The following is a 17996-nucleotide window of genomic DNA, read 5'->3' on the forward strand; positions in this document are numbered from 1 at the left end:
TAAACTAAAAACGTTCATAAAACAATAAAAGTGGAACATGCACATACACACACACACACACAGAGGCACATGCAAATACTTTCAATACAAATGAAACAGGTATCATCTACAAATTATTTTTCTTATCTTTTTCTTTCTAATAGACGCTTCTGATACTTTGATCTCCGGCCCTTTTGACGAGGACCCTTTTTGACCTGGGCCCGTGTGACGCGCCGCCGTTTCAACCCAAGCCCCTTTCGATGCGGGTCCGTTTTGACTTGGCCCTTCTGATATGGAATTAAGATAGGATGCTATGATATCAATTTATTATGTGACATCTCACTTTGACTTTGAAAAATCGACAAGGAGGTAAAAATTTGCAGGACCATAAACCTGTGCCAGTGGGACACGTTTCGTAGTTCATATCCAAAACTATCGTGACATTTGGTCGCCTATAGACGGAGAACATTCCCTGAATACTCCCTGGATATCTATTACTTATTCATATTTGCCAAATATTCTCTGAATATTTTTTTTAAGTGTCCAGATTACCCAATTGCAAATATATTCCAAATATTTGATTTTATTATTCAACGAATATTGGAAGAGTATTACTGCACTACCTGGGATTACCATTCACAGTTTGAAAAAAAGAAAAAATACGAGGAAACCTATTTGAATTAAACCATTTCAAAACTTAATTTGTTTCGGGAACAGAACCAATATGTCAATGTTGTTCGTCTATTCCCAGAACAGAACCGAATTAAAACCTGATTCTGGTACTGGAACCCAAAATATTTTCAGTTCCATTACTATTAACAATCCCAGAAAAAAATCTTGGAGAATCCACGGTCAGGATGGGCGGCCGCAAGATTCGAACCAGGAACCTTTCGATTGAGATGTGGTTTTTACGTTGAGGTACAGCCTACAGCTTTCTCTAATAACCTCCCGCTTATAGCCTTTCGTAAATTCTAGCACAAAGAAGTGCAATTTTTCTTTATTTTTATTATTATTATTATTATGATTATTATTATTATTATTATTATTATTATTATTATTATTATTATTATTAGTAGTAGTAGTAGTAGTAGTAGTAGTAGTAGTAGTACTAGTACTACTACTACTACTACTACTACTACTACTACTACTACTACTACTACTACTATATGGGGGCACGGTGGCTCAGTGATAGAGCTTTATTCGGTAATTTTCACGAGATTCTCCCGTTTCCTCGCACTTTATTCTTGCCACCATTTCATTTCTTATCACCACCGTTCCCTTTAGCTTAGCCGGCATAAAGGGACCGCGGTGGCTCAGTGGTAGAGCGTTCACCTCTGGTGCTAGGGGTTTCGGGTTCAAACCCTGCTCCCACCAAGTGAACTTTGTGGTGGACAAACACCGTGTGCGTGGGTTTTCTCGGGGTTCTCCCGTTTCCTCCCACTTTCTTCATTCCACCATTTCATTCATTACTCATTATCACCGTCTCCTTTAGCCTAACCGGCATAACCGTGGGACGTAAAACTCAAAATTTCATTTCATTTCTTAGCCGGCATAAGCCTGGGACGTAAAACTGAAAGATTTCATTCAATTTCATCTTATTATTAATGTGCTTCTGTGTATCCGAATGTAATCTATTCATTTTTTCCCCTTCCTATGATTTCGGAATTGATTCCCAATCAAGGGTCAAAATTGGAATTTGCATTTTTTAACCTGCATATCTAGACATTGGAAAGTTATTTAAATTAAGAAACAGAGAAGCGCGGTGCACAATTACAGCTATGAATGCAACGTGCTGACCACACATCACGTAACTTGCTCTGTATACCTCTTTGTTGTCTGTAACATCAGCAAATTAGTAATTTTGTTACTGTCAATCATAAAATTATTAGCATTCACAAGATTACAGTGTATACTATATAGTACCTCCAGAAAAAGAACAAGAGAAAAAGTAGCTGTATTTAAACATTATTCGTATTTTTATGAATTACTGAAACAAAGCTAAAATAATACCTCTTACAGCTGATCTAGTGGATAGCGCATGCATTTTTGGTACAGGTGATACCGGGTTCGATTCTCGTTAAATCTACGCTTCATATAACCTTGTTGATGAAATGAGACTTATACAAACAAACGAAACGCCAAAACATTAAAAAAAAAAAAAAAAAAATGCAAAGAAGGTATTGTGATAATTCTTTCTTTTGATAATTTAATGTAATGTGATGTTATTTTTTTTTATTTTGAATTAAAAAGAAAATCATTTAAGCATAGTTTACATAATTCCTGACATTTGCACATCAAAATGAAAATTACTGTAAATATTTTTTTCTGTTGATAGAGTAAACTAACAAACGTGTAGTGTAAAATACTGAAATGTTAAAATGTTGGTATGGTAATGTACAAGGTGTGGCTATTAATATCCAGTACTGACGTCACAGCACGAAACCGATCACTCGCCCGAGAGAAGCGAAGCTGGTATCCGGAAGGTAGTACATCTGCACATGCTCCCCGAAGCGCGCGCCAGTTGGAAACAAGAGCTTGGCTGGGAAAGACGCGTGGAAACGTATCTGGTGCAGTGTTGTTGTTGAAGTGGTAAAGTGGTGTTGTGGAACTGCAGAAATGGAGCAAAGGGTGAACATCAAATTCTGCTTCAAATTGGGCAAAAGTACGACAGAAACACATGCAATGTTGAAGCAAGTATTATCCCGTTTCCGCACATTTGAATGGTATGGACGTTTTCGGGACGGGCGCGAAAGTGTTGAAGATGACGCCCACACCGGAAGGCCGATTTCCGTGCATACGCCGGAAACAATTGAGAAAGATCGCGAACTTGTAACATCGGATCGGCGACTGACTATTCGAATACTGGCCAGTGAACTGAACATCGACAAAGAAATAAATGGTTCGCCAAATTCTGACGCAAGACCTAGGGAAACGCAAGGTGTGTTCCATATTTGTTCCGCACTGTTTATCGGACAAACAAAAGCAACTCAGAATGGACGCGTGTGATGAACTCATCGACAACGCTGACGCTGACACTGCTTTCCTGGATTCGATAGTAACGGGTGATGAATCTTGGTGTTACCAATACGACCTTAAACCAAGAGACAGAGCGCAGGATGGCGGTCTCCCAGCTCCCCTAAACAGAAAAGGTTTCGATTTCAAAATCAAATTTCAAAGTCATGTTAATCGCTTTCTTCGATAGTGAAGGACTTATTCATTATGAATTTGTTCCACCTGGCACGACTGTTACAGGACAGTATTACGCAGAAGTTCTTGCCCGACTCCGACAAAGAATTCGCAGAGTACGTCCCCGTTTTCGACAGAATGGGAATTGGTTTCTGTTGCACGACAACGCCCGCCTCCACATTGCGTTGCCAGTGAAACGATTTTTGGCCAAGCATGAGGTCGTGGAGCTGCATTATCCGTCATACTCTCCTGACTTCGCCTCCGCAGACTTTTTTTCGTTCCCACATCTCAAAACTGTGATGAAAGGAACACGGTATATGGATATTGAAGACATCAAGAAGCACGTGACGTCGACATTAAAGAGCCTTCCGAAAGAGGACTTTAAAAGTTATTTTCACAACTTACACAGCTGAGCACAGAAGTGTATTACGGCAGGTGGGGATTACTTCGAAACATATTAAAAATTAAAAGGGTACGTTTTTCACATCATTTCTTTTGGTGTTATTAGAGCAGTCCTGGAAATTAATAGCGTCACCTTGTATGTTGGTTTTTGTGTGTTATTTTAGTTTTTATGTTAATTTTGTTTGTATGTACAGTGTTATTACAAATGATCTTCCTGATAACAAACTTGAGCAAATATCGCTTAACAACACTCAGACACGTGAAAATGGTGTGAATGGAAACAGAAACTCAAAAAATTTTACTAGCTGGTAAAGCTGTCGCATAGTTACCGTTTTCGCCACTAGGACGGTAAACTAAATGACTGCCAGTGAAGAGAAGGTTTTTGTTTTGTTTTATTTTCCTGACTGCCAGTCTTTTATCACCTACAGTGTAACTTTAGAAGTTGCATTAAATGGGTACAGTATCTGCAAATAGTATATTGAATTTAAAGCAAATAGATGCGTCTGTAAGCGAAAGTTAACCATCAACCAACCGACTGTATTTTCATGACGCATGTCCTGGCCAGTACGCTCATAACAAATCAGTTAATTACATAATTTGTGAGGATAAATGACAAAGAAGCGCAACACGAACTTTAGTAAACCAGAAAGAAAGAAAACAGAAACAGTTAGGCAACAGAATAAAAATTTATTATGTATATTATAGATTTCTAAGAAGTTATATGATATTTTCATTGGAGAGCAGAGGGAGACAAAGAACGTTATTCAATTCGAATCAATCCCTTAAGCTGAGATTTGAGAAATTATTTAGATATCATTTCGTAAGCTAACAAAGTGCGAAGTTCAGGAATATTTTCAACCATGATCCATTTTTGTAAACATGTAGGTTTCGACATATTGTACAGAACGACATAACAAAAACAAAACAGTCAAGATCTCTTTTGTAACTCTATAAAGGTGTGTTACGGTTTTAGTAAATGATCTTAAGCACAGTTATACGTTGCCCTATTCTTTTTCAATAATAGTTCCTTAGGAATTGAAAATCATTCACCGTCATTTTCCTTGTAAAATGGTCTTGATTTTTCCCTGAACCGATGCAGCTTATTGTATTCGTTCTTTTGTCGCAGGTGACTTATTACTAATGACCGTGGATTCCTCACATGCATTGTGTGTGGAATATGACACCACAGTGAAGTATTCCGTCAACCTCGTGACAATCGTAGTCTTTGTTAACCTTGCACATGAATGCACGCGAATGTAAAGCATGAAGGTTGATTGAGGCTATCACTTGTATCATGTTAACATAACAGTCAACAAGTGAGTCTTAGTAAATGTGCCAAAAGTAATCAAATTGTGCAAATGAAAAGAAGTTATGGCGTCAATGGGGGCAGGAAGATTTTTCAAATTGAATACTGTTGCTGTAGAATCTAGTCATGCAACACTGTCTTCAGCACTCCATTCACGAACTTGAACCCATGATCAAGTTGGTATATTGTGATTGTAGTTGTGTAGTCAATTTGTCTAAGTGGAGAGTCCGATTTACAAATAATCTCCCTCCGTCAGTTGACTTGAAACCAGTGTCGTGTTTGCTGCTATTTCGCTTAGAATTTCAAGATTCACTTTCTTATACCTCGAGTTTGGAGATGGGCATCAACAGTACTTGTGAATATATCGTAGAACCTCTCCCGACATTTGAACATTTTAGAGTGCCTAAATGAGATCCTTTTGTAAAGAAACATTCGTTTGTTCAAGCCTTCACATTCGGTACAAAGCAACATATTCTATTTCGAGAGGTATCTCTTTGTCACCGAGATCAATGACCAACTTTCGGCAACCTCTTGCCATGGCATTAATGAATAGTCATACGTAGCAAATAGAGATCGATATCCGTCGTCGAGAGAAAGTTTTACTATCTTTGCTCTACGTTCTAGTTATTGAAGGAATCTGTAGTGCTATTAGGGAGTCGAGGTCCAGTGTAGCTCGGGTAGTTCAACGAGAGATTGTTAAAAGATAGTTTACAATTATCATTCATTCGACCACTTCTGTTAATCTCAATTAAGAAGACTAATTACGCTTTCAATTGATACTGATATAAATTATTAAAGTATTTTCAAATTTATATATTTTATCCCTTATATAGATCAGTATAGGCGTGTACCACCTATAATCTATATATTGTTCAACTTAGTAAAAGAAGTGGGACATTTTGTTACATTACACATGTAGGTGACGCCGCCTATGTATGAATTTTTGCTATTTTTATTTAATACTTCCTTAACCCATGTTGAGTAATGTACTTTCAGACCTGACACTTCTTGATCTTCTGTGTACTAAATTTTCAGCTCTATCAGCTGAGTAGTTTTTGCTGCAGCGAAGTGCAATTGCTGCATTCGTCATTCCGTGGAAAATTGCTCTACACTGTAATGAATAACGACAACCAACGACTTGGGCCAGCAGATATGCCCGTTCTTACTTATGTAGCTTAAATGTTATCGAACTATTACAAATCTGCTTAATGACCCCCAAAATCTTCGGATTTAACACTAATGTGGGTTATTTTGAACATTTCATTTTTCTCCCCTTTTCACCCTTTGCTAATAGGAGACTTAAATTGCGTCGAGAGTGGCACTATTCATCTTAGCAACCCGGAAAATTAGATTCGACACCAATATCGGTCGTTTTCGACTGCTTTCACACATTATCCCTCTCTCATTCCTAGTGTGCTAGAGGTGTCTTGTCCCCACAGTGCAGTATCGAGAGTGTAACTATTCATCTAAGTAACTCCGAAAACTATGGATTCGACACTAACATCGGTTGTTTTATATTATATTTACATGTTACCCTCTTCCCACACTCTGGGGGTGTCTTACCCTCAATGTACTTGTTTCCAGATTGTAAGTTATGTGTGTACCAAGTTTGTGAAATTGTTCCAGAGTTACACTGGAAAATAGGTGTTTTTGAAAACAACACCGACAACGTTTGGGAGATGATTCCTGACATCAAGATAAGATGAAAAGTATAGATCAACCTGGGTGCACAAATGCTACCTTTTGGAGTTTCAGCCTGCCGAAAACATGAAAAAATGAAGTTTTTAGCTTCAAAACTGTGGGACCTACCTTAGTCGGGTCAGGACTTCACTTAGGAAATAATATGTGCGCTATCCAAAAATACGTTTCAGAATCCTAAGGTACTCACGCTACAATTTTTATAGAAGCAGTTTGAATACAGGCATATAATTTGAAGTACTCACCAACTACCTCTATAAAAATTTGAAGTACCGCAGGAGTTTGAAACATGGATATTTGGATAGGGCACATACTAGTTCCTAAGTGAAGTCTTGACCCGACTACGGTAGGTCTCGTAGTATTGGAGCTATGGACCTTTAAAGTTCATTTTTTTATGTTTTCGACAGCCTATAACTCCGAAAGGAATCATTTGTGCACCCAGGTTGGTCTATACTTTTTGTCTTATCTTGGTGTCAGGAATCACCTCCCAAACCTTGTCGGTGTTGTTTTAAACACCCTACCGGTGCACCATTTATAATGTCCCACCTTTATAACAGAGGAACCAAGAGAGGAAGAGAAGCGAAACTGTGCACAAAGCAACTATAGAAAGGGACATTATCCATATATTGGGTAACATCACCAGATGAACAGTGTTGCCAACCCAATATAAAGTTTTGTTTTTTAAATGGAATGACCTAAATTTAATTTCATAATTCGAATCAGCAATAAAAACAAAGACGAAAGAGATGACACTCGCAGATCAGTGCTGCATACTTTTTGAGAAATAATGTTAAACATATGTCAAATTTAAACGTCTTTAACACACACGGAATGAAGTAGTAACTATTTGTGCACATTAAATTAAATACTGGTGGAAGAACTTTTTAAGATGACTTCAAGTTTAGAAGGATCAGTTAAACAGTGTTGCCACAACACAAGAGAGAAAAGTTGAGTTTGAAAATAGTGCAATAACTTGGAAAAAGTCCTAGTACAGTATGGTTTAAAATTCATAGAGCAAATCGGTATGTCATAAGGAGCATTGTCACGTTTATTTTAGATTGATAAGTCAAGTACTTACCGAGATATTCAGTACTTTGTAAAAACTGAGAATTTTGTGCTGTACAAGATGATAACGCTGTTTCAAAATTCCCTGTTTTCCCTCCGTTGAAGAAATATTAAAGTAGTAATCTGTGACAGAAGTAATTCTGTGACATGCCGAACTAAAGCAAACCATTTAAAATAAGTAAACTATTTTTTCTGTTTCGTGAATTTTGTAAGGTATGCTATGAATAATTGTTTTTTGATCATTATAAACATATATTTCTTTAATTTAATGTATTTCTCCTGAATATAAATTCAAAAAGACAATAAAGCGTAGATATTAATAGTTGCCAAATTTTAATTGAAAATATATCTGATCGGTCAAGAAACGGAGAACCTAGTGGGTCCATGAACGGGTGCATCCGTAGTGAGCTGGCGAGCAAACGAGTAGTGTAAAAAACATATGATCAAACCTGTGCTGGATGGCCACAAAAACCAAGGAAGTATTTAACCAAGTCAGGACAGGGCGAAACTAGTGAAAACTCGAGGTGTCTATAGGGACCAGGCGCGTTAGGAATGGTAGGTATGCTTGTAAATAGTGTAAATTTACTGTGTGAAAGAATATTCCATAGTTCTTCTGCAAATTATATGCGACATCGTATTCCTTAGCGCAGCTTAATTTTCTGTATAACGTCCCATGATTATGTCATTTAGGCTAAGGGGGACAATGATTGTTATTCACCACAAATTTTCTTTACCGGAAATCGTACCAGGGATCCCACACACCAAAAGTAAGTGCTCTACCACTGAACCACCGTGCCCTCGCAGCTTAACTTTAAGAAGGCCTAGCCACACGATTTTCCTATTATAATTCAATCAAAATCTTCACCGCGAAATGTATTCTATGTGGCTGTAAACACGCATTAATGAAATAGCAGCTCCCTAGGAGAACGCTAAAACGCATGCCAGCTTGACGACAGTCATGAAATGACGTTTCCACATTATTTGTATAATATAATTTAGAATGTCCAACCGTGATAACGGAGAAACCAAAAGAGACAGAGAAATGAAACTTTGCACCAAGCAACTAGAGAAAGGAGGACACATGCCCATGAATTGACGAACATCACCAGATGAACAGTGCTGCTAACCCAACAGAAAGTTATGTTTTTGTAAATCGAATGATCTAAATTGGATACCATTATTGGAAGCAACAATGAAAATAAAGACAAAATAGATGGGAAACACAGATAAGTGTTGCAAACGTATCGAGAAATAACATGAAACATGTGATAAATTCAAACGCCGTTCGCATACGCAGCGTTGCCATCTTTTTCAAACCACACTTCTCAGCTTTACCATGATACCGTTTTTCTCAATCATACGTGACTTATCGATCTCACATAACCACAGTACTGTTCCTCATGCTCTACCGCCTTCCATTATAGGTTTTAAGCCATAGTGCACTAGTGATTTTTTCCGAGTTACCGTACCTTTTCCAAAATCAACTTTTTTCTGGTGATGGCAACACTACTCAACAGACCCTTCTAGACTTGGAGTCAGCGTAAACAGTTCTTGTCAATATTTAATTTAAGGTATACAAACCGTTAGTACCTCACTCCCGTGTGCGCCACGGTATTTGCATTTAACACATGTTTCACGTTATTTCTCAAAATCACTGATCTGCTTTTACCATCTATTTTGCCTTTATTTTCATTGTTGCTTCCAATGATGATATCCAATGTAGATCATTCGATTTAGAAAAACATAACTTTTTCTTGGGTTAGCAACACTGTTCATCCGGTGATGTTCGTCAATACACGAGCATGTCTCCTCTTTCTCTAGTTGCTTCGTGCAATGTTTCGTTTCTCTGTCTCTTTTGGTTTCTCTGATATCACGTTGGATATTCTAAATTAGATTATAATATGGAAACGTCATTTCATGACTTTGTCATCAAGTCGGCACGGATTAACGTTCTCGTAGGGAGCTATTGTTTCACTAATGCATGTTTACGGCTACATAGAATACGTTTCGCTGGTGTGTGTATCGGTAAAACGGAATATATATATATATATATATGTATATAGTTTTTTTTGCGATTTATTAACCACCCCCTTAACCTATAGTCAGTAGTATCCTTTCAGACCTGGCACTTCTTAGCCGTCTTCTGTGTAAATTTCAGCTCCATCTTCAGATTACTCTTTCCTGTAGCAAAGAACATTCGTTATTTCCTGAGAAGATTCTCCTTGCAGTCGAATCAGTGATTGATAGTCGGCTGTGCATGAAATATATTGCCCTCCTCTCTGAAAGAAGACATTGATATAATGTATAAAAGATAACTTGCGATGCAATATTTATACAGACATTGATTTCATAACCTTGATCAGTATAGAATGCGAATTAAATGTTGACGATGTTTATGTATATGGACAGTAAAAGGCGTTCTGTATTAGTAGCAGTTTACAAATATTATAGTTATAATATAAATGTACTAATCTTTTGTTTATTTTCTTCTTTCCAATTAGAAACGAGACGTGCCGGACTACTTATGCGGGAAAATCAGCTTTGAAATTCTCCGAGAACCTGTAATCACACCTAGTGGAATCACCTATGAGAGGAAAGACATTGAAGAACATTTGCAGGTAAAATTTTATGGAGTTAAGTTTTTTGTGTATATGTAATGTTATTGAGCCAGGTCGTTGCGTTTCAGTTAAATTTGACAATGGAATTTCTGTCTGGAATATCAAAGAAAGTGTACTCGTACTTCCACAGGAATGTTAAAATTACAAAGTATAAAGCCCCATCTTAAGTATTTCTCATGGTAACACTCATTTTCCGTACCGAATACCCAGCATAAGTGTAACATGTAGAAAGCCTTTCTATATACGTCCCTCTTGTCCATTTGGTAGAAAGATATATTGAGAACTGCGGAGATTATAAGAAACGTTCTGTTGAAAAGAAACACTGGTCTGTTTATTTTCTTGCCGACTAGGAACGCAAGATGATAAGCAATGTCGTCTTGTCACTTTTCATCTCAAGTTTTCCAATGCTCGAGTAACTGTCGTTAATCATCTTCATTTTCTTCTTGAAAGCATTTGGTAATTGACCTTTTGGGTTATAACAATTTCACATTATACGGTTCTGATCTTCGAATATTTATTAAAGATTTCCTTGTTTTGTGGAAACACTGGAAATTAATTGATGAAAGTATTGAAATTCAATTTAGATTAAGAAGTTTTTGATAGTTTATGAATGGAGTTGCAAGAGATACAATTCATCATTACCATAGGTATTCTGCCATACTGGCAGGTCACTTGCCGCAATCTGAGAAGCTTCCATGCACCACCATCCTCAGTTACCCATTTTGTCTTGACATAGCAGTTGTTATATTTGAGTAATGCTCTCCAGTTCGACGTAAAATAGAACACTAATTTCCCAAACTTTCACCAAGACATTCCCCATAAAGTTAATGTGATTACAATTATGATATGGTGATTACAAATCTACTTTTATAGGGACTTAACGGCTCAAATGACAGTTTTTCGCATACAGCACATGGTCACTCTGTTAGTGTCTGTCGAACCAGTTTCCTCAAAATTACACACCAACATGTTTATTGCATGGGCGGATCGAACTTGTTCATCTCACGCCTAGTTAAAATGTTGATATATAATCAGCGAGCAGCTACTACATTGTCATTGTGCTTATAAGATACTTTCACCTTGAACGTTCGTTTTCACCAATGGTAAAATGTCTGTTGTACGGTATAGTGCGTTGTGCAGCGCTACATATCTTACATTGTTGCAATACTCATTTCAAAATTTTCAGTCTTTTTGAGACACCCTTTATAGCAATATAACACCACACAATAATATACGGCAGTGACAAGAATAACAAAGCAGAAACTAAAACAAAGAAGAGTCGAAGGACGAAATAAACAAAACCAAGAGGAAATTCCCATGGGAAAATAGTTAACGGAAAAAACAGAAAAGTTATATATATAAAAAGGACGTAGGTAAGTTATGCCAGTATAAGATAGAGGAAAACGATTAATGAATATGCAGAAGATTTTCAACAACGCAAAAACATTAAGAACACACTGGAATACAAGAATACATTGAAACGGAGGCTCATTGTTTACAGTAGTAAACTGAGAAGAAGTAAGAATAGCTTTGCAAGAAACCCAAAAGAATTCTTACAAGAAACTGACAGCAAAGCAAAATAACAGAGCAGATAGAACTACCAGGAAAAGAAGAAATTGAGAACGGCTGGGAAACAGGACACAAATAACTGTTATAGGTAGAAAGTGCTTAAGTATTGGTCATGTTTCCGGAACACAGATGGGCAAGCCAATATTTACGTATGTCCTGGTTTCTTATAATGTTGTTAAGCATGGTAGTTAGAGAAATGCAGCAATATTGTAACGGAGATCGAACAGTTCGTGGGATAAGCAAAGGGCTTGGATTGTTTATTTGTGTACAAACAAATGCCTAGATTAAGGAGTAATAATAAAATGATCGAGGAAAGTATTTATTTAGGTATTATTATATATACTTATTGCTTTGCTTTATATTGGTTGGACTTTCATATTTTGAAGGAAGTATTCACCTATAATAGCATTAAATTATACCGGATTAATTATTTACTCGCACTGTTAAGTTATTTACGTGGAGAATGATTGCAATAACATTGAAACGAAATGGATAAAAGAGGATAGCAAACCAAAAACAAGGAAACTAATGGAAAACTGAATTAGTAGATTAGGAATAAGTTAGAAATGAAATTAATCTTTTAGTTTAACGTCCTAGGATTGTGCTGTTTAGGCTAAGGGAGACGGATGATGAAGGCAAGTAAATGTTGATGGAAGAATTGGTGGAATGAGAATGTTGAAGGGAACAGGAGTGCCCGAGAAAACCCGTGGACCACGGATCCCATGCACCAGAAGTAGGCGCTATACCACTGAATCAGTGTACCCCCCATATTAAGTTAAAGAATGTGACTGACTCACGTTGTTTAGTACTTAAATTGATTTACCCAGAAATGCGTAGTATTGAACTTGGTTTCAAATTTAGTATGAAACTTTTACCCACTTAAGAAAACGGAAGTTACCGTTGAAATAGTTGGAACTACATTCAACACAATTCATTTAAGATGTTAAATGAGATTAAAAAGATGAAACAGTGATAAAGCACACAGCTGGAACTCACTACGAAATGATAAAATATGTAACTATTAGTATAAACAATTCGAATCAATACATAGTATAATTACACGCAGCAGATAGCTCATAAATAATTCTGGAAGAAACAAACTGGTAATCAATAACTACAGACTAATAAAAAATGAAATGAAATCTGTAAGTTTTAGGTCCCACGGTTATGCCGGTTAGGCTAAAGGAGACGGTGATAATGAGAAATGAATGAAAATGGTGGAATGAAGAAAGTGGGAGGAAAGGGGAGAACCTCGAGAAAACCCACGAGCACGGTGATTGTCCACCACGAAGTACACACGGCGTGAGCTGGGATCGAACCAGGGACCCCAAGCACCGGAGGTGAACACTCTACCACTGAGCCACCGCGCCCCCTAGAGACTAATACCGTGGCTGAACACCGTCTATAATATAATAGCAGAACAACAAAAGTAAAACAGAAGCTATTCAGGTGTTTGTACAGAACAATTAATAATAGATGCAGTACTGAGAAACCACGCTTATAATAAAAGCAGAAACATGCGAGATATATTAGAAAATAATGAGATTGATTTTTTTGTAACCATGAATGTTATTATTTTTACAAATCAGTGTTATTCCCTTCAAAACATTCCCTTTAGGGAGCTACACAGCTATAGGAAGCATTTTCTCCTTCCTTTGTAGCAGTACTACTGGAATACCTATCAGCTTGTCAGTTACGCTATTCTGGATATTATCTAAAGAACTTAAATGGTACCCTTTCAAGTGGTTTTTAAGGAAGGATAGTAAAAAGAAGTCACAAGGTGTAAGATCCGGCGAATAAGCGGGCTGAAGAACTACACGAATATTTTTTTCTGCCTAGAATTCATTGGTAGAGACTGCTGTGTGAAGTGGTTCTTTGGAATCATCTTGGCCCACACTTTTCTCACAATTTTAACGCACTAGTGATCATTCCCACCATCAATCAATAATCTGACTTCACAAAAGATTTCACTCTTTCACATTGTCATCCGTTCTTGAGGTTGAAGGTCTTCTCGCACAAGGTTCGTGATCCACTTGTTCTCGGCCTTCTAAAAAAGACTTGTGTCATCTGAAAATTTGTGCCCTGAATAGGGAGTATTCTCCATAAGCCTTTTGTAAGTTTCATAAATCACAGTAAGGAATTCGTCAAAGTCTACGTAAAATTTGATAGCACAAAGTTGCTCCATTGCCGGTCCATTTTGGTAATGCACCTCACAAGCACAGCTTCACTTTAGATGCTCTTAAAAGTCGTGTAGCAACTGAAGCAAGCTCAAACTTGTAATGAGCCAACGGTAAGAGTTAATTACCGTGGGAATGTGGAGGGAGTAGCGTTGTCGATTCGTGCGCGGTGCACAAGTTTCATTACTTTTCTAGCACACCTCATATACACAGTATAACTAGTTATTTCATAAATACTGTCAGAGATTCGGAAATGAAACACTGACACGATATATGGAAGTGTGAAGCATGAAGAGTTTTCAAATGAGCCTAGATGCAGGCCTGGAATCTGGCAGGCCACTCGTCAATGAAATTACAAACAGTGTCGATGGGGAAGTGGTGGGCTGCCTTGACCAGAAAGGCTTCAGGGATACCACATTAGGATGTATTGTGTTGCAGACCATTTATTGGAACACTGACCACATGTTTGTAGTCGAGCGGGTTCAGATCTGGGCTGCTAGAGGGCTAGTCTGTTGTAGAGATGAAATCTGGGACGTTGGACCGTAGTCACTCCTGTCTTGAATGTGCCTTGTGCGCGGGAATAGACTCCTGTTGGATGGAGAATCGTACTCAGTGGTTTCACAATAGACTCCAATACTGTGGTCAGTGGTAGAGCGTTCACCTCTGGTGCTTGGAGTCCCGGGTTCGATCCCAGCCCCCGCCAAGTGAACTTTGTGGTGGACAAACACCGTGTGCGTGGGTTTTCTCGGAGTTCTCCCGTTTCCTCCCACTTTCTTCATTCCACCATTTCATTCATTACTCATCATCACCGTCTCCTTTAGCCTAACCGGCATAACCGTGGGACGTAAAACAGAGATTTTTCCAATACTGTGGTTGGTACACGGTAGCCGATGTCTTCATCCGTTGTTCACAGAACTGGAGCTGTGTGGTTTGAAGCTCACACCGCACCACACGATGCCTGATGTTGGGTGATGGGACCTTTGCACTCTGGAAATACATTCACGTGCACTGTATTTGCACTGATAATACAAACGCATGGTTATTTTAAGCATTAAAGGACTGTGCAGCTATGAACAGCTTCTCGTCGGAAAAGAGAATTGTCTCTGTCCATTTCCTGTGTAACGTTTGAGAGACGTTTGGCTTTCACCACTCTCTGCTGACATACTCATCAGTCAGAAAGTGATTTGTACGTTGTTTGCAGACTTCCGAGTCCCAGCTCTTGATTGAGTTCTGACGGGATTTCGCTGAATCCTTGCAGCTATGGTTTTAACTGCCTATAGTGTCCTGACTGTGCGCGACCTGCCACTATGCTTCCGATCATTGACACTTTCCGTTTCATTGCAACGCTGAATTGTGCGGTAGTTAAATCGTTCATTTATTTGCACGGGTTTCAGGGTGGCGAAGATCCGTGATGGTGGTATGCCCTGCTTATGTAGCGGTATGATTGCAACACGATTCTCATGGTCGCTCCACTCCATCGTTAAACGTTCCCACTGTCACACATGTCACCGGGAAATGAACAGCTCAAGGGCCCACTTGACCGACGATCTCAGATGGCAGCACTCACTCATACTTAGCATGGTCAAACAGCAGTCAAAATTTGCCAATATTCATGAAATAACTAGGTAGATAGACTGTCAGAAAGCATACGACTCAGTACCAACTCCTGAATCACTTGTTTAGAAATGTGTGGCATAAATGGGAAACTTCATGAACTTCGTACAAAACGACATGAGCAGATGGAGCACAATCCTACTTGGAGGACAACCGGGCGGAAATAAAGATAGAAGACGTTCAAATCAAGAGATGAATATTTAAAAAAAAAAAAAAAAAAAAAATCTGATAGATACCACAATGCCAAACACAACAAACCTGCTGGAAGCAAATAAGAAAAAAGTAATCGAAGGAAAGAATATGGGGAAGATAGAGAAGAACGCTGTACTAGACATGAAAAACTTCCAGCAACCCTCAGAATAAAGGAAGAAACCCATAGAAATTGTAATATTTGGAATGCCCGATGAGAAGTGGAGGAAAAGATCGAAATATAAAAAATGCTATCATTAAATTGTCAAGGCCTATCAAAGTACCGTAGTTCAAGAGGAAGAACAGAAGACTTACGTTTATTCTATTGCATAAGCTCATTCACACTTACAGGACTAAATGTAAGACGAAAAGATAATCATTCGCTTTCTTCGTGGATTCGAGGGAGGTAATGGAGTAGTTATTTATGTTCTTTGAAGCAAGATTTATACCATCATGAAAACTAAATTTTGAGTGTCTTCGATGGACATTGCTGTTATGTATAGCAAAATATCTCAGCAAATTCACATTCTTAAACGAAAATTTAAGAGATTAAAATGCGATAGTCTTCTAAGAGAACATTGATTAATGAAAAGGAAAGCTGCTTCGAATTAATCAGCAATGTTGAGTTCTTGGTTCGTATAAGGTCTCACAACCGTAAGAACTGTAAGAAGCTTAATATGCATCTTCTATGAAGAAAGTTGTTAGCGAGGAAAATGTAGCTCTGAATCAAGGGTTAATATGATTTTGAAAACATACCTTTTGTTACAAGTAATATTTTAATGATATAATTACTGTAGCTACCACTAGAATCTATGAGTTTATTCCAAATGTTAATGGTGACGTAACACAATGAAACGATTACACAAGGTATCTCTCTTCAGATCCATCTTTAAATTGACTTGCCGTCTGTGCCTTTATCTTCCAAATGGTCTTTTTCCGATTGGATTTCAGTTAAAATTTTGAAAGTGTTCCTACTTTCGTTCATGTTGGCAGTATGATCTGCCCCTTGAGCCTGCTAGTAAAAATCCCAGCAATGTTAGGTAAATGATATAAATTATACAGTTCGTCGTTATATAGTTTCCACCGTTCCCAATCCCGTTCCTGTTGGTCTTAATATTCGCCCCCAGGATTTTATTTTCAAATACTTACAGGCTGTGTTCTTCCATCATAACGCTACCGTGTTCCACACCCATACAATACAACAGGCATAATTATAATTTTAAATATTTTAAACTCCAAAGTCTTTGGTAGAATTCGCCGAGGACTGAATAATACGAATTCCGTGCTTTCAATCGACGTTTAATTTCTTCGTGGATATGGTTTAATGTTGATCCTAATGTTTAAAAGTGTCATTTTGTCGAAAGTGTTCTTTAATATTTTAACTGTTATTTCGAAAATTACAAGAAGAAGAAATGACGGAATGCCTAAAATGTCGCAGGATTTGCATGGGAACGTAGGACGTTATAATAGTTGACATTTCAGTGTACAGCGTTACGTGGACCCAGTAGTGCCCTAGATTCAGTCTGTAGACCAGCGAGAGTGGTTTACTCAGATTCAGGTAGTGATGGATGGACAAGCGAATAAGAAGCATGTGGACAAACGTCATTATATCTTGTTGGCATCGAAGGTGTAGTACAAACAGGTGTCTTGAATTCAAACATGAGTGCTTAGTTGGTCTAAAGGAAGGACATAACGTACCGTGACATTTATGGGTGTGTGGAAGTAATGAACAGAAGTGAATTGTATGCGGCGACGACTGGGTAGTAGTGAACCGCGCAGTGTGACCACAGTATGGGATGAATACATCTTATCCGCATGAATACAGCTGATTCATCTCTCTCTGAGCCAGTACTAAGAAAACAAGTGGAATTTTGTATGGAATGAATATACATACATTTTTCAACAATTCTTTGCTGACCCACAGAAGTCGACTGAACGTTCTGGCGTGCTGTGCTTTTTATATTATTAGTTAAAGTTGTAATTTTCTCGTATGCTGACGTGTTTTAATTGACTTGCATTTTTAGTTACTTTGTCATGTCTTATACTCATTTCGAGATCCGCTTGCACCCCATCTGTGTAGTGCTAAGTTTTATAATATTTCTATATTTGAAGATTTGTAATAACTAATAACTGTTTATTCTTTAAAAATAAATAAACCGCAGTAAATCGAGTCCCAGCTCATAATGACTTTGG

At 37.9% G+C, this 17996-nt stretch overlaps 1 protein-coding gene across 1 annotated transcript in view; it reads left to right on the forward strand.

Moving 5' to 3' along the window:
* Positions 1 to 17996, forward strand: part of STUB1 (STIP1 homology and U-box containing protein 1) — a 74928-nt gene that overhangs the window by 45829 nt on the left and 11103 nt on the right. Inside the window, exon 6 of the mRNA XM_081731347.1 lies at positions 10138 to 10254. Within this exon, the coding sequence (XP_081587473.1) occupies positions 10138 to 10254 (117 nt within the window). The remainder of the gene's footprint in view (positions 1 to 10137; positions 10255 to 17996) is intronic.

The sequence above is a fragment of the Thermobia domestica genome, chromosome 11, assembly GCF_964235325.1.
Source record: "Thermobia domestica chromosome 11, izTheDome1.hap1.1, whole genome shotgun sequence".
In the NCBI taxonomy this organism is placed as follows: Eukaryota; Metazoa; Arthropoda; class Insecta; order Zygentoma; family Lepismatidae; genus Thermobia; species Thermobia domestica.